The following is a 23,354-nucleotide window of genomic DNA, read 5'->3' as shown; positions in this document are numbered from 1 at the left end:
TTATAACACTGGTGTTAGAAATTGCTCTTTTGATTTTGTTTTTATCTTAGAAAGACAGCCAGATTGATTAGTTCCACAATTTTCTTTGAGGACTTGATAAATTCAGGGAATTCCAAATATTCTGGCTTTTGAAAATGGTATTATCTTTAGCATATTTATTCATCTTTAAGCTATCAGTATAGTCATTCCCTGTAACAGATTTGGAATTAGAAAGAAACTACATACATATACATAAATCTTGAGAACTATAAAGAACATAGCAGATGATTAGCATTATGTGAGATGCCAACATCATATCTGCTGGTTGGCAACTGATTAATCTAAATTTGTGAATTCTTGATGTTAGGAATTTTAGAGATCTTCTGAAAAATATGGTAGGGAGCAGCTGCTTTCAAGAGACCAAGTTAATTAGCTATACATCTAACTCAATTTATACAGCAGATAAGACAATCAGAATTCTAACCATTAATGAGAAAAAAAGGAAGTATGATATAGGTTGACAATTTAAATAGGAAGGCAAAGGCTAGCGGAGATGTTTCCTGAAACTTTTACATTAATATTGTAATAAAAACACAAACTTTGCTTTATATTAGATAGATTACACTGTGTTCAAGAGGAATGTGAAAGTAAAATGAAAATGAAAATCTTAACAGTATGTGGGGTTAACAAATATGGTAGGATTCTCATGTAATAGATATTATCTTAGTCTATTAGGACTGCAATAACAAAAGTGACTGGGTGACTTAAACAACAAACTTTTATTTCTCAGATTTCTTTTTTTTTTTAAATAATAAATTTTATTTTTATATTCCCCCATACAATTGCAAACGCCCCATTCTGACCCCAATCCTTCCCCTCCCGCTCCCCACCCCCCAAAAAGTGTCTCTGGTTCATAGTTTTTTGTTGATTTTGATTTTCACTTTCTTATATTCATTTTCCTGGTCCCTTATTTAAAACACTGTTAAAAGAAATAGAAGACACAAAGAAATGGAAAGACATCCCCTGCTCATGGATTGGAAGAATAAACATTATTAAAATGGCCATCCTACCAAAAGCAATATACAGATTCAATGCTATTCCAATCAAAATCTCAATGGCATTCTTCAAAGAAATAGAGCAATTATTTCTCAGATTTCTGAGGCTGGGAAGCCCAAGATCAAATACTGGCAGTTTTTTGTTTTTTGTTTTTTTTTAAGATGTATTTATTTATTTATTTATGCAAGCACTGGGTACAGTCAGAAGCGCGGGAGGGTGAGAGAACTCACCAGAGCCAGAGCGGGGAGCAGAGCAGGCAGAAGGACCGAAGTACACTGCTGAGGGGAGCAGCGGGCGGCAGGAGAGGTCTGCACACCAAGTGGGACCCTCCTCCGATGGCCCGGGAGCAGCCGGGGATCGAACCGGCGCTGCTGAGGCTGCGGGCAGCTTCGCAACCCAGCGCTCAACCGCCTTGCCACCAGGGAGGCCCATTACTGGCAGTTTTAAGGTGTGCTTGGAATCTACTCCCTGGCTCATAGAAGGGTGTCTTTTCACTGTGTTCACACATGGTGGAAGGAACAAGGGAACTCTCTGTGATTGGAATATTATTTGTCAGTATCAATCCCATTCATAAGGGTCCCACTATTATAACTAAGGCCACCTCCAAATAGCACCACATTAGGGATTAAATTTCAACATATAGATGGGGGTTGCAAACATTTTGTCTCTAGAAGGTCAGGTTTTAAGTATTTAGAGAAACAAAGATGAATGAGACCAAATTATTGACTTTAAGAAATTTACAGATCAAAAAAAAAAAAAATGTTATTCCTCCCCTTGTCTAAATATCAAAATTAGGGCCTCCCCTGTGGCACAGCGGTTGAGCGCTGGGCTGCGAAGCTGCCCGCAGACTCTGCAGCACCGGTCCAATCCCCAGCCGCCGGTGAGGGTCCCACATGGCGCACAGACCTCTCCTGCAGCGCCCACTGCTCCCCTCAGCAGTGTACTTCGTCATTCTGCCTGTTCTGTTCCCCGCTCTGGCTCTGGCAAATTCTCTCACCCTCCCATGCTTTGACTGTACCCAGTGCTTGTATAAATAAATAAATCTTTAAAAAATAAATATCAAAATCATTTAAAACAGATTAAATACTACTTCATATGTGAAACCTTGCTCTACCTTGCTATGCTTCCCCACTGTGGGAAACTAATCACTCCCCTGCATGTGCCTCTACAACAGCACTGTCTCATTGAATTGTGACATGTTTTCAAATATTTCTCACTAAGTAGAGGTGCACTTCTTGAAAGCAGAAATTGTCTTGTCCACTACTACATCTCCAGTATAAGCAGAGCCATATACTGATATATGCCAGAAAGTCAAAATGGCACAGAGAATTATGTACATTAGATGACAGCATGAAGGGCTTATCGTAGAAAAAAGCAAAAGAATCAGAGGAAGAAAGATTAAACTGAATTTGGGGACTTTGTGAGTGGAAAAGGTTAATGTGTATATTGCAATTATAAAGTATTTTATGGACTCCTGCTTAGGGCTGAATATAGTAGCAATAGGAAAAGCATGTCTATGTTGGAGATTTCATAGCAAGAAAAGGGTACCCTCCCAATCCTTCAGCAGCCAACCTTCCTTTGTTTAGAGCTGGCAAGGGTCTGGACCCAACAATCCAAATTTTCAAATTGGAGTGTTACCAAAATGACAGCAGTTACTATTTGTATAAAGAATTTATTCAAATTATACAACTGAAATGAGAAGCAAGCAAGCAGTCAATCCTCCCATTATTATCACATCCAATTACATAGGACTTTGGAATGCTTTCTTTCTATCGGGAAGTTCACATTGAGCTGACTAAAGAGGGCAATTGTGGTTCACTGCAGTTATCCACTGGCTCTGGTAAGTCTAAATTATATGCATAATACATAAATTAACGACTGATGTTTCCTCTCCACAATTGCTGTTGGGCAGACTGTTCATTTTTCAACTCTGATACAAAATGGGCTGATATACAGACCAAAATCTCACAAGCCCAAATTGTAGTAATAATGACCATAATAACTAATATTTGTATGGCAATTTCTAGTCTACTCAAATCTTTACATCCATTATGTGCTTTGGTCCTTACTTATAGTCAGGATTGTTGGCTATAAAGATGCTTTGGATCAGAGCCTATGAGTTTAAGGAAGCTTGACCATAAGACTCACCACAATGCTGATTTTGTGTGGAGAATGTGCTGTCCTAAGGCATCAACATTCTGAAACATCACCTTTCATTTGAAATTGTCAAAGGAGTGCTTCCTTTTTTTTTTTTTTTTTATTTCTCATCTGCCATTCAGTCTTTAATCTGCTGTAACTGGCTTCTCTCTACCATTTTTGCTGAAACGGCCCTGGTTAAATTTATCAATGACTCTTAGTCATTGATATTTAGAAAAAAAAGATTTTTTTTTTTCCTTTTATCTCACCAGGTTTTTGGGTCATATTTGAATCTGTTGATGATTTAGAGCTGGAAATATCCACGCTCTTGACCTCTATGACAGTAACTATCCTCCTGCCTTCCTGAACTTTTTCTCTTTCATGCCCTTATAGCTCCCTACTCTTGTTTCTCTAACCTTCCTATTCTCTACACTGCTCAAGGGAAAGCACACTTAAAGTCTCAACTGCAGAATGTCCCCAAAGTTTCAGAGCTCACAATGTTTAGACCTGAACTTCAGATTGTATATTCAGATTGTCTACCAATAGCTTGAGCTACACATGCCAGGAAATCTTATTTATACTATTTAAAATTGAATTCTTCATCCCCATACTACTGCCTGGTTCTGAGGTTATCCCATGAGGAATGCCTAGCCTGCACCTGACTCTTATGAACTATTACGTGCTCTGTGATACCTTTTCTGGTTGCCCCACCCTTGCATTTCCTGGCTATGAGATTTTGCTCCAATATGTTCCCATGGTACACTAGGTATATCTTTTATTCAACCCATTATGTACTCATTTCTATACTAGACTTACACAGTTCAGGAACAGAGAAGGTGACTTCTTTTTGACTATTGTATTATCAATGTCAATGGGTATCTGACTTTTATTAGTGCCTAAGGGATAGTAAATAGAGAGAGAAATCACTCAGTGAAAGAAATACTTCCAGTAAAATATTGTCTCTTTGGAGAACTTAGAAAAATGTATTTGAGCATGGGATAACCATCTGAAGTTGAGTATGTATCTTTAAAGTTTGCTCTCTTTTTCTCTTTTACTATCCTAAAGAACAGAATATTGGAATAAGTGTTTTCATATCAAATCATATTTTGGGCAAATATTTTTAAATATATAAATTGTGTTTTCAAATATATTCAGCTTAAGTCCCCTAAGAAAGGAAAGAAACATTTACCATTGTTATCTAGGGAACTGGATAAAGTTACCTTATAACTTGTTCTGGCTTCTTAGCCACATGCTCAGTGCAGATGGATAGGGAGGAGGCCATTATCATCTTGCTTGAGGAGACCAGCTGGGTTTTTCTGATGTGTGAGAAATACATAAGGTCTATGTGTAAAATTGTACAGATGATTTATAAAGGAGAGCCTTAAAATGATTTGTAGAAACAAATCTCCTTTGGCTGATTCAAATGTCCTTTACACAAAGGGAAAATCCATATGATGATAACAGTACGTGAAGAAAAGTGACTGTGTGATCTGGTATATTTGAGACCATGCACTTATTGTATCTCAGTAGAATTCCAGTAAACCTGAGTAGTCAAAGCACATTCTGCAGCATATAGTGAAACTTTATTTGTATCTAGGTTTTCTTCCACCTCTGTGCCCAACTTATAATTATCAACTCTTGTTAAATCCATTTCTTCTATGAATGTTCCTTTGCTTAGTTGACAGTAAGGATATTTTCCTTCTTTTAACCATACTTGTCTGTATACTTATTTGAATATCACTTTCTTTTAAATACAAGTTTATCAACATATGAACTATCTAATAACCACTAGTCACATGTGGCTATTGACATTAAAATTAAAATTTATCATTCAGTTCTTCTGTCATCCTAGAGACACATTTCAAGTAGTTAATTGCCATAGTGATGAGGGGCTTCTGTATTGAACAGAATCAAATAACATTCATCACTTCAGAACTGTCTATTGGACAGCAGTGATTCTAGACTATTATTCATACCTTCCACCAATATATTGGCTTTTGGATGGTTTTATTGTTGAAAACCATTTTTATATTTATTCCAACGGGCTCCTTGCACTTAATTATACATATTTCACTTCAAAAATATATGAGATCAATGAATTACCTTACAAAAATGTAAATGATTATTCTTAAATAGTATTTTTTAACTCAAACATCTCTCAGCTTTTATAAAATTTTTAATTATTTTCTTTTGAGACAAGTGAATGTGTTATAACCCTATGTTACAAACATCTCTGGCATAGGCTGGCATTACTTTACTAGAAAAACAACAATTTTTTAAAAGGATTTCTTTGTGACAATTTGAAACTGTAGAGTATATAGACAAAGCCCTAATTCAAGATATTTTAAATGTGAACACAATTTTGCCACTGAGTTCATTCTATTTTTCCAGCTTTTCCACATATACACTATAACCTGGAACAAAACTGAGACTGTGCATTAGTTACACAAATATGTATTAAGACACAAAATCCTTCCAAGAGAGGATATGTATTTGTAATTTTTAAATCTGTAAAATTTAATGATTAAAAATGCTTATCATTTTTAGCAACAGTGAAAGTAATATACATTGTCTGCAACATAAAATGAACCATCTTTCAGTTTATCTGAGCTCTCAAACCTTTCATCAGGCTTTGTAGGTCAGGAAATCTCAGAAGAAAAGCTTTGAAAAGAGAGGTGAGTGGCCTATATTTTCCCTGAACTGCCCAGCATATGTAATTGGTTTTACAGTTCAATATTGATCAGGCTTTTCTTGACAGCAGCTTCCTAATAGCCTGTTCTGTACTGTGCAGTAAAATGGATCTTTACATACGCTTCAGATCCTCTTGAGAATCCTGTGTTGTGCCTACTCACTGAACAGAAGGAATGAAAAAGGACTTCACTGATATTCTAGAACCTTTCTTCTTGAATCTACTGGGATATAATGAAAGAACTTTCCAGGTTGCCTGAACTTATTATGGTTGGCTTGGGTTGTTTTCCTAATACGACCTCCTTTGAACTTGACATGTCCTCTGGGAAACTATCTGAACTAACCAGCTAAGATTGTTTTTTTTTTTTTTTAAGTTTTTTTTTTAAGGTTTTTTTTTTTTTTAATTTTATTTATACAAGAGCTGGAGTACAGGCCAGATGCATGGGAGGGTGAGAGGATTCACCAGAGACAGAGCAGGGAACAGCACAAGCAGACTGACAAAATACACTGCTGAGGGGAGCAGCGGGGCGAGGTAGGAGAGGGCTGCTGTGGCAAGCGGGGTTCTCGCCCGCCGGCCGGGATCAAACCCGCGCTACAGAGGCTGCCAACAGCTTCACAGTGCGGCGCTTAACCATCTGCGCCACCAGGGAGGCCCTAACCAGCTAAGTTTTATTGGCTTCATGGGCCCTTTACTACTCAGGAAGGTCCCTCTTGGGGAATTCAGAATGTAATACTTTTTTTAGAAAGTAAAAAATTTCACTGTAGAAATTGAATTAGCCATTTCCTAGGTTTCTTTTTCCTGAGTTCAGACACTGATGCACTTTCCTGAAATAAACAACAAACGGTCCTCCCACCCCCAGGCTCATCAAAGACCCTGGGTCATCAGTCTGACTCACCCCAAGAGAGTAGAAAGGTCAAGAGTTGCTTTACTTTCTCTTTCATGTTAAAAAATTTCAAATTCCAAGTATGATTACAATGCTAATATTTCCTTTTGTGACTTCAGGGGACATGGACTTTTGAAAAGACATTTGGTTCTTTTTATAAAAGCCCTCCCCACATCCATGTACAATTGCTTGAACTAATGGAAGTAGATGTATTTGAATGTGAATTCATAGTGTATAAATCGGCCTCTTGCATTGCTCTTTGGTTTGTTCACCTAAATTCAGAATTAACAAATTATTACAAAATTAAGTGTGTAGTGACTAACATTATGGCCAATATCTCAATGGTCACAGGGAGAAACAAATTACTTCTGGTAATTAAAACCTATTAGGGGGCCTCCCCGGTGGCACAGCGGTTGAGCGCTGGCTTGCAAAGCTGCCCGCGGCCTCTGCGGCGCCGGTTCCATCCCTGGCTGCTCCCCGGCCACCAGAGGAGGGTCCCACATGGTGCGCAGACCTCTCCTGCCGCCCGCTGCTCCCCTCAGCAGTGTACTTCGGTCCTTCTGCCTGCTCTGCTCCCTGCTCTGGCTCCGGTGAATTCTCTCACCCTCCCGCGCTTCTGACTGTACCCAGTGCATGTATAAACAAAACAAACAAATAAATAAAATAAATAAAAAACATGCCTCTATAAAAAAAATAAAAAGAAATAAAACCTATTAGGGATTACAATTTTCTTGAGTACTTTGAATATATCTAAAAATAGCTTCAACACTACCCTAAATTTAGGTTTTGTTTTTTTTTTCTGATTTCGATTTCTGGCAATATATATCACTCTCTCCATACTGTTCTTTGAGGCAATGTTGCAGGGATAATCCTCTTTTCTTAACGCTTCCTGAAAACATTTACGAACAGTTTATCCAAATCTATGAAGATCATACTGTTATATTTTCTCATGTGATCTTTCAAAGCAGACATTTGTGTGTTTATTATATTCTTACCACTTTCATGTCTTCTTCTTCCAGCAGCTTTTCTTCTCCCACCAAGCTGTCTAACTATGACCTGCTCATAATTTCTTCTGTTATTATAAAATATTAATTTTCTTTCTATCCAATTTAAAAATAAAGGTAAGAAATCAGGATTGTTTCAACCTCCATGGAAATCCATCAACTCTGCCCCCCCCATACAGAAAAAGTATTTTCTCTAAATTCATAAAACGTTAAATCTATTTTTGACAAAGAACATAAATATTTGGTTAAAAAACATTGCAGTAAGGCAGGCACAGTCACTCTATCTCCAAACAATGCTTCATAAAATTCTCTCTTCATTCTATATTATTATCCCCAATGTGCTTTGTCTAAAAGGACAGAAATTTTGTATTTTACATGAATCACTGTTTCCTTCATATCTTGGGCAACTAAATTGAACGTGAAAATTATTCTAAATTTATTTTTACTGTGATGTAATTTACATAACATTGTATAAGTTTAAGGCATACAATGATTTGATGCATTTCTATATTGCAATATGAATACCATATTAGCATATTCCTCTACCACATCTCATAATTTCATTTATATTTTGTGATGGAAAGATCTAGTTTAACAACTTTGGCATTTATCATACAGCAGTATTGTCTATAATCAGGATGTTGTGCTTTAGCTCACCAGGACTTATCTACTATCTGTAAGTTTGTATTTTAAACAATATACCCCCCATTCTACCACGCCCAGGTCCTATTATCTGCAACTCTATGTTTTTATGAGGGTGGCTTGTCTAGATTCTATTTATAATTTGTATATAGTATTTGTCTTTCTTAACCTGATATCTGACCTGAACATAAGACCCTCAAGGTCCATTCTTGGTCCACAATTTTTCTCTGTGTATGTTTATATTTGTGTGAGTGTATGCACAAACACAATATATAAACATAGGTACATGGATAAAGAAACTGGGAGAGACATATATTCATTCATCCAATGACAGACATTTAAGTTCTGTCCATGTTTTGGTTATTGGAAATAATGCTACAGTAAATATGGGGATTCATATAACTCTAAGTACTTGTTTTCCTTTCCTTTGGATAAATATGCAAAAGTAGAATTGCTAAATTATGTGATATTTTGTAATTTTTGGAGGAAACTTCATAATGTTTTCCCTAATAGCTGCACCAATTTACATTCCCATCAAAATATCCAGGAGTTTCCTTATCTCTACATCCTTGCTAACACTCTTTTCTATTTCATTTTTGATGATAGACATTCTACATAGATGACTATGTAGATGATACCCTTATATAGTAATTTTAGAAATCTGACTAAATATTAACCTTTACAGTGTGGTCTATGATTTTATATGCTTTCATGTTGTTTATTAGCCTCATTTCAGCTTCAAGACCTGATTTCAGCATTTCTTCCATGGTAGGTGTAATAGTAATTGACTTCCTCTATTTTTGTTTGTTGACAGTCTTTTGTTTGTTCTTAAAGGATAAAATATTCCAGATAGTTCTTAGCTGACAATTTTAGCAGAATTTTTCTTAGCTGAAATTTTTTTCTTTCAATACTTTGTATATGCATTCTACCATTCTACTCTTTCCTGCCTTACAAAGTTTCTGCTAAGACATCTTTTGATGAATCCATGTGGGTTCCTTGTAGTTTACAATCTATTTTTTGATTTATGTGTTGAGATAATAGTGTGATGTGAAGTTGGATGCCCAAGTCTCTCTCTAGATTTGAAAAGTTCTCAGCTCCTTAAATTTTCTGCCCCGGCCTCCCTGGTAGTGCAAAGTGTTAAAATGCAACATATGAAGCTATCCGCCGCCACTGCAGCATGAGTTCAATCCCCGCCCAGGGAGCTATCCACATGGCACAGCAGACCTCTCCTGTCTTGCCTGCTGCTCCCCTCAGCAGTGTATTTCAGTCAATCTGCCTGTTCTGTTCCCTACTCTGTCTCTAGTGAATTCTCTCACCCCCACACTTCTGGCCTGTACCCCAGTTCTTGTGTGCATAAATAAATCTTTAAAAAAAATTCTGTCCCCTTTTCCCTCCTTTCTCCTTCTGGAATTCGTTATTTCAATATCTATTCTTTTGACAGGATTCCATAGATCATGTAGCTGTCTTCACTCTTACATTGTTTTCTTTATTCTGGTTATATTTCAAGATTCTTACCTTCTAATACATGTATTTTGGTTTTCATTTGCTCTACTCAGCAAGTTTCAACTCTCAAATTTGTATTTCTATCTCTTAGTTAAATGTCATTTTGTTTAAATCTTTTCTAAGTTTTCTTGTAGTTTGAGTTTCTTCAAAACATCTCTTGAGTTCTTTGTCAATAAATCAGAACATTTTGTGACTCAGAACTTGGTTATTGGATAATTATTGTTTTTAGAGAATTGTTATCTTTTGGTGATGACATCTTTCCTTAATTTTGCATTGCTTTCATATTGGAAATAATAGACACTGACTTAAATATTTACTAGATGGGAAATCCAATTCCTGGATGGTTTTCCCTAACTACTTTCCAGGAAGTGGAGATGTAGCTAAAGGTTTCTCCCTTGTCCATAGCTCCTGATGTGTTTTTCAAATAGCAGTACATGGGCCTCCCCGGTGGCGCAGCGGTTGAGCGCTGGGTTGCGAAACTGCGCGCGGCCTCTGCGGCGCTGGTTCGATCCCCGGCTGCTCCCCGGCCACCAGAGGAGGGTCCCACATGGCGTGCAGACCTCTCCTGCCGCCCGCTGCTCCCCTCAGCAGTGTACTTCGGTCCTTCTGCCTGCTCTGCTCCCCGCTCTGGCTCTGGTGAATTCTCTCACCCTCCCGTGCTTCTGACTGTACCCAGTGCATGTATAAACAAAACAAACAAACAAACCAGCAAACAAATAAATAAAGCATGCCTCTATAAAAAAAAAAAAATCAAATAGCAGTACATTTAGGATACTTGCTTTTATGCTGCACTCAGACACACATCATCTGCAGAATGGGGGGAGGTATGGATTTAGAAGTTGACCATGGACCCAGTGGTAAAACCTCAGGTAAGGGATAATCAGAGAACTTTCAAAATCCCGAGTGCTGTAAGCAGGAACAATGTCCTTTTAATGCCCTCTGATATGCTATCTGTTCTGAGTATTTATGAAGAGAAACAAGTTGCTTTTACAGCTTTCTGTACTACAAGGATAGGCCGACACCACTTTCCTTTACCTATGCCAGAAAGTTTGCTACCACTGGATAATTAAGGCCTGTGTAGTAGTTTCTTGGTATTGTGATTCAAAAGAGGAAGTTCAGTGTACAGAGTTCTTAGAGAAAGAATTCAGCAGGCATTCCCATTCATCAGAACATGGCAAGTTTATTGGGGAAAAGGAAAGAGATGAATACATTACTACAGATGAGAAGTCTTCAAAGACAAGGACTGCATTTTGCCAGCGCAAAGGGTGTTCATTTAGTGTTCTTTGATGGAATTATTGTGGAAATTACCACCTTGAAGTTAGGTTGGTCTTCTATGACTGATAATCCTCTCTGCTATTGCTGCCACTTCTGCCAGTGTCGAAGGCCTGATGGGCCTGCTGCTACCAAAGCCACTGAGCTGGTCAGGCCAGATAATACTGTTGCAATCTGTGTTTCTCCTGTTGCTATAATAAAGACCTGTTTTCTGCCACTATAGAGAAGCACAAAAGCTTGTATTTGAGGCCCTGCACTAATCCAAATTCATTACATCGTCAGTATTTATTTATTAGTGCTTAAAAATAGGTAGACAGAGATGTTTATTGCAATTCCCATGCTATATGGCTTTTATTGTTTCATGATATACAATATTGTATTTATGAGATTGCATCACCCATTATAGCCTAGGCACATATAGACTGTGCACTACATATGCACTTATCAGATATGCAATATATCATTGCACATGCTCTATTGCTCACCAACATTCATCACATGCACTATTTCATTTATTGCATATGCAATATCTCCTTTACAGCATATGCACTATACCATTTATTTGCTTATGTTCTATTGAACTTATCACATGTGGGGGGAAAACCATGTACTATTTGTTTTATTGCCCATGTCATAGTGCATACAGGATTTCTTTATTGCATGGGCTATATTACATTTATTACATATGCACTATCACTGTTATCACATAGGCCCAATTATTTTTTCCCCATGCTATACTACATCTATTGGCTATGATGTATCTAATTTATTGTATGTCCATGCTATATTGTTGTTTATTGCACATGCCATATTTTATTCTCCATGCTATATGTCATTTATTGCATGTGGTGGGTTTCATTTATTTCCCATGTTATATTGCGCTTATTGCATGAGCAGCCTAGTTTCATTTATTGCATTTATTTCCCATGTTGTGTCCTACTTATTGTATATGCTCTATTTCATTTATTGGATGCCCTTCATTTATTCCACAGTATGTGCTGTTATCACATTATTCATTGTTTATATAGCATACACATTATATAACATTACACCTACATTTTTATCTATTTACATGTATTATAGCATTTACTACATATTTACAAAATGGAGAAAAAAAAACCTATTCAGTCAAACATGAAGTAGACTCAATATGCATGATTTTTTTTGGTCCAAATTACAAATTTTAAGACAAAGCAGTTATTCCTTGAACTAGTCCTCTGCAAGTATACTGTGGAAAACTTTAGTTTTATCATGTGTTATTGAATCAGCATCAGATTTAAGCTTCATTTCCTCTCATTGTTGTAATCATAACCATGTCTGTTAAATTTTGCCAAAAATAAAAAAAGTCTGCATATCCTATCTTCTCCTACCATACTGTGTATTTTGATGGCTCAGTGGTAAAGTTTTACTGCAGCCTTTTTAGGTCAGGACTAAGATTGAATTCTTTTTGAACAGGAACTGACCTCAAGCTTTATCAAACACTGAATGGCTTTGAAAATTAGCTTTTGCTGCAGAAGAGACAATGTTGCTTGATGAATTCAATCTAAAATTACAAGGCAAAACAGTGTTTATATGTGAAGCTTATGCTGTCTTAAAGACCTTTTGCTGATCAACACTGTTTGAATCACTAGTGACTAGCTGCCTTATAAACCACCCATATTGTCAAAGTTAAAACATGAAGTTAAATCTCTGTTCCCACACAAATTTCCAGTGGGTATATTTACTGAGTACACATGCTACAGGGCAGCAATGTTTACTGGACCTTGATGCAGATGCAAAGTAAATTCCCCTATTTCAAAAACCTTTTCATTGTTCAAATGAAGGATTTATAGTTTCAGCTTCAATTGCACGTAATTAATCTGCAATTTATTGATAAGCTGAAAGTCGGGTATAAAAAGACAAATTTAGAAATCCCTATGAATGCTTTCCAAATGATGACTATGTTCAATTAAAATCATATTCATGCACTAGTATTAGTATTCAATACAATAACTACTTAAAAGACACTTTGAAAGTTGAAATGCATATCTCTTTACAGATCCACATTAAAAGATGGTAATTTGGAACTGATTTTAATGAAATGGGAAACTAAATTTGAACCCCAATTGAGCAAATTGTTATATCCCCCCCCAAGAAAAAGTATTCTCATTATAGACCTCTATACAACATATACATTACATGCATTTTGTACATATATCTACAAACCTCAGAACACCACAAAGCAAATATCACAATACAGTGATACTTTAAATTTTTGGTTTCCCAGTGCATATAAAAGTTCTGTTCACATGAAACTTAAGTCTGCTAAGTGTACAACAACATTATGTATGGAAATTTACATGCCTTTGTTCAAAAATACATTGTTAAAGAATTCTAACATGAGCCTTCAGTTATTCATATTTTGCTGAGGAAGGCTCTTACCTCTTTGTTGATAGCTGCTGAGTGATAAGGGTGATGGCTGTTGAAGGCAAGTTATTGTGGCAACTTCTTAAAGTTTTCTGCCATTGATTAGCTTTGCATTATAGCCACAGAACTACTTTCAACATTTGAGTCAGTCCTCTCATAACCTGTCACTACTTCGTCAACTAATTTTATATAATATTCAGGATATTTTGTTATTTCAACAATGTTCATAACATTTTCAACCTAAGTAGATTCCATCTCAAGAAACCACTTTCTTTGCTTATCAATAAGCAATGACTCAGCAATTAAATTTTTATCATGTGATTACAGCAAGTAAGTCACATCGTAAGCCTAAATTTCTAATTCTGGTTCTCTTTCTACTTGTAACACATCTACAGCATATCCTTTCACTGGAGTCTATACAGAACTCCTCATCAATGAGAGTTGCAATCAGTTTCTTCCAAACTCCTTCCTAACATCCTCCCATGAATCATGAATGTTTTTAAAGTCACCTAATATGGTAAATCTTCCAGATGATTTTCAATTTGCTTTGACCAGAGACTTAGCAGATGAACCACTATCTATGGCAATTACAGTCCTATAAAATGTATTTCTCAAATAGGATTTGAAAATCAAAACAACTCATTGATCTACAGGCTGCAGAATGTATGTATTGTTAGCATGCATAAAAACAAGTCATCTCCTTGTTTCCATCAGAATTCCTAGGTGCACATGTGAATTGTCACTGTATAGTTGTATTTTGAAAGGGATCTATTTTTTCACATTCGTAGATTCAACAAACCATGGACTGAATGAAAATATATGCTATGTAGTTAGCTCTATGATGGTGGTATAGGACCTGAACATCTATAGACATTTTCTTGTCACTGTTCCCTAAATGATACAGTGTAACAAGGATTTACATAGCATTTACATTTTATTAGGTGTTTTAAGTAATCTAGAGCTTTAAAGTATATGGGAGGCTGAGCACAGGTTATATACAAATACAACATTTTATATAAGGTACTTAAGCATCTGGATTTTAGTATCTGCAGGATCCTGATATCATCTGAAATACTAAGGATCAAATTTAGTATATGATTTCACACATGTGGAATTTAAAATACTAAACAAAATCAGTTTTATAGATACTGAAAACAGATTGGAGGCTGTCAGAGGGAAATGGTTTGGGGAATAGGAAAAATGGGGGAAGAGGACCAAAAGTTACAAATTTCCAGTTATTTTAAGTCACAAGAATGTAGTTTATAGGTCGGGGTCTATAAGTCAATTATACATTACTGTGGTGATACTTTGGAATTGCAAACTTGCTAAGATGGGGAATAAACAACTGAAGGTGATCATTTTGCATTGTATATAAATGCCAAACTATTTTGTTGTTCTCCTGAAGTTAATCTGTAGTATGTCAATTATAATGCAATTTTTAAAAATGAAGTAAAACTGTATCTTCATTAGGAAGCTCATACCCTTGAGCTGTACTACATGAAATACAGTATTAGAAAATTATCTCTCTCATGGACCTGTAGCCATCCTTAAATAATTTCAGCTAAAGATTTCAATCAGCAACTAGATGAGAGCAAAATCATTATACAATACTATGCCTTTTAATGAAATAATGATAGCCAGCCAACCTGGCACTAGGTATTTACATTATTAGCAGAAAATCCTATTTTTTTTTCATAAAGATTTGTACTAACACTGGAACTCTTAAATACAATAGAATGAAAACTGTATATGGGTTGATCCAGATACCACATTTATTCACATTTTTAAATTCACTTGGAACTTTTCAAATAAACTAGCTACTGTTAATGATTTGCTGGAATACTTGTATAGCAATTCCTATATTCTGCTTTTTATATCAGGATCTTGATTTTTTTTTTCAATAGAACAAATGAAAGCTAACTTCTGGTAGAAAAATCAAAGATCTGAAAGACTATGGCAGAAGTGGAAATAAGATTCTCTCAGGTGTCAGAGTTGCTGTGTGCTTCTCTTGCCTCTATCCTAATTAAATTCCAAGTGAAGCTATTTCCCTCTCATGGACCTCTACCTCTTAGTTGACAGAAATCCTCTCCTCTCTTTGGGATAGGGGAGTGGGTCTTGACCTCTGTCTAAATCATGTCAAGGACTAGAAGGTTAAAATAACATTCCTTGTTTTAGTTCATTAAATGAATACTGTTACCTGAAAATTTATAGTAACTTTAGAGAAATCTGTGAAAATACTTTCAAGTCATAGAATCACTATAGTTTAGGGGCATGCCTTGAGTTATGTGCTTAGTATTTTATTCAAGGATCTCAAATGTATTAGTGTAAATTTAACAATGGCAACTGCTTAATGAAAGGTAGCAAATAAAAAAATTAACACAGATATATAATAAAACCTCCTCAATAACCTAAAAGAATCAACACAAAGCATTACAAAGAATCTGAATTAAACTGTAAAGTTATTTTAAATCTAAATATTCAGAAAATGTTAAAAAAGCAGACTGAAAATGTTATGAGTTTGGTTTAAATGTATATAAGGAAAAAATATTGGCACATGAATAATTGTGCAAATAAAGTGATGTTAATTCCTAAATATTCTGAGTCTAATTCCCCTGTAGTTTTGTTTGTACTAGCCATTTGCTTATTGCACATGTCTAAAGCAAACTGAAGTCTAACAGGTCCACATTTTTAAAAACTAATCAAACTAGTGGGGAAAAAAAAAAACATTGACCTAAAATGAAAAAAAAAAAAAATCCCTAAATCCTTATTGTGTCACCTAATAGTTGCTGAGTTCTGAACAAGTCATTGAACTCCCCAAGTGCTCAGGTTTGTTTTAAGTTGAGGCGTCTAATCTGGAGTCAATGTCACAATATAGAATTTGATAACTTCTGACTCCTAAAATTATTTATCAAATGTAGCAAATAAAATTTGTGATTCCCATCAGTTTATACTACAGAGAAGCCTCTATAGCATATTAAAGTTTGAATTGAATTTTCCAAAAAGCACATGTTCAGAGGTCAACACTGCCACAGAACACCCAGAGATACTCCACGTTGCCCTTTAGTTGAAAGCAGATATATCTGATGAAAAATTGCAACTTCTCATGAACAAAATTTGTGAATTAATTCAACCATAATTTATTTAGCACTCATGTTTGAGGTACTAGAACAAAAACTATTTGTCTAATTTGGTGATTTTGTTTGCTAGGACCCACTGATCTCAGCATGAAGAGGCAATTGGCATCGAGCTCAGGATCCTCTAGCAGTTCAAGCTCCAGACCCCAGCTGAGTCCAACTGAAATCAACGCTGTGAGACAGCTTGTTGCAGGATATCGAGAATCAGCTGCATTTTTATTGCGTTCTGCAGATGAACTGGAAAATCTTATTTTACAACAGAACTGAGTCAAATGACGACCATATTCAGTGAGGTCTAAATTTGCAGTTTCCACTAATGACATTTTGATTTCCCAGCAGAGATGCTTCTGATCTTACTGCACAGTCTTTTAAGAGAAATACTTGCATTACGCCACATTGTCCTTGATCCATAAAGTGATGTGTTAAGGTGCTTCAAAGGAACTTTGCCCTCTGAAGTACTTGAGATACTTTAATGTGTCCAGCCTACTGCTTTTTGTTTTTGTGTGTCAGCATAAATATCTGGGGGGAAAAAAAGGCTGTAAATCCCTAATTCAAGGATAAAACAGAAGAAGCTTTGTGGTATAAAAAATAATTCAAGATCCAACTGAAATATTAGTGGAATTTGCTACTGACTCATAGGACTGAAAGCTCCAGTATCTGACAAAAAAAAAAAAAAAAAGCCAAATTTCCTGTTGCTACAGGATATAACAACAATGAAAAGGATCTTGTATTTTAAAAAATATATATATGTAATTTTTATAAAAAAAAAACTTGTTTTTCATTCAAAATTGTCATTTTTACTTTGGTAACTTTTTCATAGATCCTAAAAGAAAACTGTTTTGAGAAACTACTGTATGTACCTTTTCCACATCCCTTTGCCTTCTTTTTCCAAATTCTTTCTACAAAAAAAAAAAAAAATGACACTTGATGCTGGAAAACCCCTTGCCTACGTTCTTTAAATCGTCACATCAGGAACTACATCCAACAGAAGCCTGCATTTCAGACTCATGTTGATCTCAAGCATCCCACTCAACACTGCAGCTTTCTCATAGCTGTTTTCATCATACAATTTTTTTTATTAAAAAAGACATAATCATTGAAAAAAAATCACACCTGTTTCTTACATCTGCTCACAATGGATTGCCGCTGCTGTGTTATAAGCATCCCTCTAGCAGCAACTGGATGTAGATGACTGAATGTTAAGAGGTTGCAAGTGACAATCTGAAAATTTGCACTCTTATGTGTAGGTTTCTTTTCATTTCTCTTTCAGAAATAGTTTCCAAAAAGACCATTACCTCTCCTGATATGATTTGTATAATTTACAGTTTTAGGTAAAAATGATTAAAGAACTCTCAGTGGATGCAGCTGCAACTTACAATGAACTGTCCCTTCTTATTCCCTGTATTTTGCCCTTCTTTTATAGTGTTGGATACACAAGAATGGTGTTTTCTTTGTGCACTGAGATAAGCCTATTTTTTAAATATTTAGAGAGAAATACATCAGTTTATGCTTCTTGTACAATTTTTTTGTTGTTGTTTAGCTTTGGTTGGATTACAAATTCTTTGTGCATTCCTGAATTTGCCTTATTTCATGTAAAATTTATGTCATTCAGTTTTTGATAATGAGTTTAAGGCACCAGTGATATTTCTTATCTACTTGTTACATATAGTTTTTCAAGTAATGACTGTGATTGTGACCAAGTAATGTGCACTTTTTCTTGTAACTGTGGACATTGCTATGCTTTTTTCTTCTAGTGTTTCTAGAATTACTGTTCCTTACAGTTACGTAAACAAAACAAAAACAAAAAAAATGAAATTTTGTGATACTGTTGGTGAATATAATGTGAAAATCTTATTGAAATATGAGTATTTTGGAGATACATAGATGCACAAACATCTTTTACAGTGTGGACTTAGAGTTTGCTTATTTAAATGAAAATTCAAAAATTGAGGGCTGGTATAATTTTATCTGTTTTGTTTGGTTTAATAAAAAGATTTCTGTGTTAAAACAATGATGGTGAATCTTATAAACTCTGAATGATGTAGTGCTTAACTTTCAGCAGTTTGTTTTTCAAACATGATGCTATTTTTTATCTATATTTAGTACAGAGTTGACAATACTTCTTCAGATGTAAGCTTATCTTAAGAATATCTCAAGATTACCCAGAGTCTCAACATCCAGTCTAGAAAAGAATTTATTCCAAGAGAGGGTAAAGAAAATGTGCAAACCAACAATATTTAATTATTTAAAACTGATTGAAGAACTACTCATTCTTATATGAGTAAATGGCTACATTTAATACCTTAGAAGAAACATACCTGTTTTAAGTGTCTCTGATTTATGCTTTGTTATGCCTATGTTGTAAATGTATTTGAAGGTTTTGACATGGTTACTATTTCATAAAGTAATATTAAAGTTTGAGTTCACCATGCACATAAAAAGCCTAATAATGATAATGAAGCAAATGGAGTTCAGAAGGTAAGGTCTGACCACATGCTCTTATTTTTATCTTCAATTATGAACACCCATGCACATCTACCCAGCGCTAAACTCTCCAATGCCTTATGCTTTTTTGTACAGTCATCCAAAATAATGAGAATAGTAGGAGTCCTATTATTTTCCTGGTAGAGCTCAGAGGCCAAACAGAAGTACCATTTTATTTTCTTTTTCCTTTGACTTATCTCTTAAAACAAACTGATCCTTTTCCCACTCTGTCCATGCAGACTAAAGAGATCACATCCCCTATATAAAGCATTTTGGAGAAACTGGGTGCAAATTCATTTTTTCATTCAAATGAGGGAATAGAAAACTATCAAATAGAGCTCAAATGGAAGTTTCCGTTACTTCTTTCAGTTAGCTCTGCATACATCAGCAGTTTCATCATATGTGTATTACTTCATCACACTTAATAAGGAAAATATGCCTTGAAGTAATCGCAGAGGCTACAAATACAAGCAGTTTGAATTTTCTTAAGCTATGCAGTTCAAGCAATGGCACTCAGGAAAAAGACATTCCATGATAGCACAGTTAATGGTTACTCACAGATGGAAAGTCATTTTGTTTATTTCTCACAATAACCCTAAAGGATCAGAATAGTCTCAAGAGGAGGAAGTCACTTACAAAAGGACGAAGATAGGGAAAGCCTTGATTTGAACCCAAGTACTCCTACTCCTGGATGCCAGGGCCCTGGTACTGGTGGCTACTGTGCTGACTCCTAGGTACTAAAAAATAACATTCTGCATTGTGACTTAGAACCAGGCCTTTATATTAGTAGCTTATTATATAGATAGTAGTTTATTAAAAATGCACTTGACATCAAATAATGCATTTGATAAGCTATGGTTTAACCTGATTTAGAAAAATTTAATCTCTACAAATATAAAGAACAATAATACAACTCACCATTAATGTGAAGCAAACACAGAGAATGAAGGAAGGGCAGAAACTAACCAGGATAAGTGTCAGTAGTGAATTCTGTAAGGAAAAATAAAGGGGATTATCCAACAGAACCCTTAAATTTATGTAGATAAAATTTCAGCCAGTCTATAGGTTCTATTCTGGTATTGTAAGAAATCCTTACACCACTAATGTAATTATCACTCAAAGATTAATCTTTATATGTCAAAATATTTTATAATTTCATATGGCCCAGGTTTTATACTTTAGTTCATAAAAAATATCCAAAAATAAAACAGGTAGATATTGCCACTGTTTTAATTTTTCAAGTCTGTTTGGGATGCAGAAATTTGGTAAAGTAAGGATTGAGTAGTAAAGTATGTATTTCGGATATTAGCTAAACAAATATAACATTTTTATTTCAATTTACTGAATGCAGTGTTTCCTCATCTACTTTTTTAACCTAACAACATACCTTGAATATTTTCCACATCATTTGTAATTCTTCTTAAGAATTATTTTTAATGATTACATGGTCTTGTATGAATGTTTCTTTTTTTTTTTTATGGGCTTCTTAAGATGGAAATCTACTTTATTCTATAAATCCATTTGCCAAGTTCTTAGACCACAACTCAGATATAGACCCACACATAATCTCTATTTAGTGTTTAACTCATACTTCAGAATATACCCAAATCCTTCTTTCTGTGAATCTGTGATTAATTTTATTCATCATCTTTTTTTTATAAATTTTATTGTTATATTCCCCATACAATTGCAGCCCCCCCATTCTGACCCCAATCCCTCCCCTCCCGCCCCCGCGCCCCTAAAAGTGTCTCTGGTTCATAGTTGTTTGTTGATTTTGATTTTCACTTTCTTATAGTTATTCATTTTCCTGGTCCCTTGTTTAAGTTTTCTAGATTCCTGCTATGAGTGAGACCATCCGGTATTTTTCTTTTTCTTTTTGGCTTATTTCGCTGAGCATGATCCCTTCCAGCGCCATCCATGTTGCTGCAAATTGCATGTGTTTATCTTTTTTGAATGCTGAGTAATATTCCATGGTATATATGTACCACATCTTCTTGATCCAGTCATCTATTTTTGGGCATTTGGGTTGTTTCCAAAGCTTAGCTATTGTAAACAGTGCTGCTATAAACATAGGGGTGCAGGTGTTCTTTGGAATTGATGTTTCTGTGTCCTTTGGGTAAATACCTAGGAGTGGAATTGCTGGGTCATATGGAAGTTCTATGTTTAGTAGGTCCAGAAATCTCCACACAGTTTCCACAGTGGTTGGACCAGTTTGCACTCCCTCCAACAGTGCAGAAGAGTTCCTTTTTCTCCACACCCTCGCCAACATTTGTTGTTGCTAGTTTTTTTAATATGTGCCATTCTCACTGGTGTAAGATGGTATCTCATGGTAGTTTTGATTTGCATTTCCCTGATGACAAGTGATGTTGAACATTTTTTCATATGCCTGTTGGCCATTTGTATTTCCTCTTCAGAGAAGTTTCTTTTTAGCTCTTCTGCCCATTTTTTGACCTGATTATTTTCTTTGTTGTTGTTGAGTCTCATCAGCTCTTTGCAGATTTTTGTGATCAGACCTTTATCATTAGTGTTGGGTGCAAAAATGTTCTCCCAGTTGGTGGGGTTTCTCTTTGTTTTTGTTATTGTCTCTTTTGCTGTGCAAAAGCTCTTTAATTTGATGTAGTCCCAGCTGTTGATCTTTGCCTTCACTATCACTGCTTTGGGTGATGTTGTCTGTAAAGATGTCTTTGATGTGCAAATCACGTAGTGTTTCGCCTATATTTCCTTCTATATATTTTATGGTTTCAGGTCTTATGTCTAGTTCTTTAATCCATTTTGAGTTGATTTTTGTGTATGGTGTGAGGTAGTGGTCAAGCTTCATTCTTTTGCATGTAGCGACCCAGTTTTCCCAGCACCATTTATTGAACAAACTTTCTTTGCTCCAATGCATATTCTTTGCTCCTTTGTCAAAGATTAGTTGACAATAAATCTGTGGGTTTATTTCTGGATTTTCTATTTGATTCCATTGGTCTGTATGTCTGTTCTTGTTCCAATACCATGCAGTTTTGATGATTATGGCTTTGTAGTATAGTTTGAAGTCTGGGAGTGTGATGCCTCCATTCCCTTCTTTTTTTCAGGAGAGCTTTGGATATTCTGAGTTTTTTGTGATTCCAAATGAATTTCATCAATAATTGTTCTATTTCTTTGAAGAATGACATTGAAATTTTGACTGGAATAGCATTGAATCTGTATATTGCTTTTGGAAGGATGGCCATTTTAATAAAGTTTATTCTTCCAATCCATGAGCAGGGGATGTCTCTCCATTTCTTTGTGTCTTCTATTTCTTTTAACAGTGTTTTATAGTTTTCTTTGTATAGGTCCTTTACCTCTTTTCTTAGATTTATTCCCAAATATTTGATTTTTTTTGTTTCAATAACAAAAGGGATGGTTTTTTTGATTTCTTCTTCTTCAGATTTATTGTTTGTGTATAGGAAGGCTACTGACTTTTGCGTGTTGATTTTGTATCCTGCCACTTTACTGAACTGATTGATGAGTTGAATTAGCTTTTCTGTGGAGTTTTTGGGGTTCTCTATGTATAATATCATATCGTCTGCAAATAGTGATAGTTTGACTTCTTCTTTTCCTATTTGGATTCCTTGGATGTCTTTCTCTTGTCTTATTGCCCTGGCTAGGACTTCCTGTATTATATTGAAAAGCAGTGGTGAGAGTGGACATCCTTGTCTTGTTCCAGATCTTAATGGAATTGCTTTCAGCTTTTCACCATTGAGAATGATACTGGCTGTTGGCTTGTCATAGATGCCCTTTATGATGTTGAGGTATGTTCCTTGTATCCCAAGAATTTCAAGGGCTTTTATCATGAATGGGTGTTGCACTTTGTCTAAAGCTTTCTCAGCATCTATTGATATTATCATATGGTTTTTATATTTCTTTTTGTTGATGTGTTGGATAACGTTGATTGATTTTCAGATGTTAAACCATCCTTGTGTCCCTGGAATGAATCCTACTTGGTCGTGGTGAATTATCTTATGGCTACATTGTTGGATTCTGATAGCTAAAATTTTATTGAGGATTTTTGCATCAGTGTTCATTAGGGAGATTGGCCTGTAGTTTTCCTTTTTTGTGTTGTCCTTGTTCGGTTTTGGTATTAGTGTAATGTTGGCTTCATAAAACGTGTTTGGTATTGTCCCTTCCTTCTCAATTTTTTGGAA

General features: G+C 35.5%; 1 protein-coding gene across 5 annotated transcripts in view; it reads left to right on the top strand.

Annotated features, from left to right (window-relative positions):
- The window catches only part of NOL4 (nucleolar protein 4), a gene marked incomplete at both ends in the record, with an annotated part of 302,349 nt that extends 285,378 nt beyond the window's left edge, over positions 1-16,971 (top strand). For all 5 annotated transcript variants that reach the window (XM_084251768.1, XM_084251767.1, XM_084251765.1 and 2 more), the window contains one exon: positions 16,778-16,971. In XM_084251768.1, coding sequence (XP_084107894.1) covers positions 16,778-16,971 — 194 coding nt within the window. The remainder of the gene's footprint in view (positions 1-16,777) is intronic.
- Between the last annotated feature and the right edge of the window lie 6,383 nt (positions 16,972-23,354).

This window comes from Talpa europaea (genome assembly GCF_964194135.1).
Source record: "Talpa europaea genome assembly, chromosome: 13".
NCBI classification, from domain to species: domain Eukaryota; kingdom Metazoa; phylum Chordata; class Mammalia; order Eulipotyphla; family Talpidae; genus Talpa; species Talpa europaea.
Note: the sequence above shows the minus strand (reverse complement) of the source record. Positions and strands in the feature narration are given on the sequence as shown.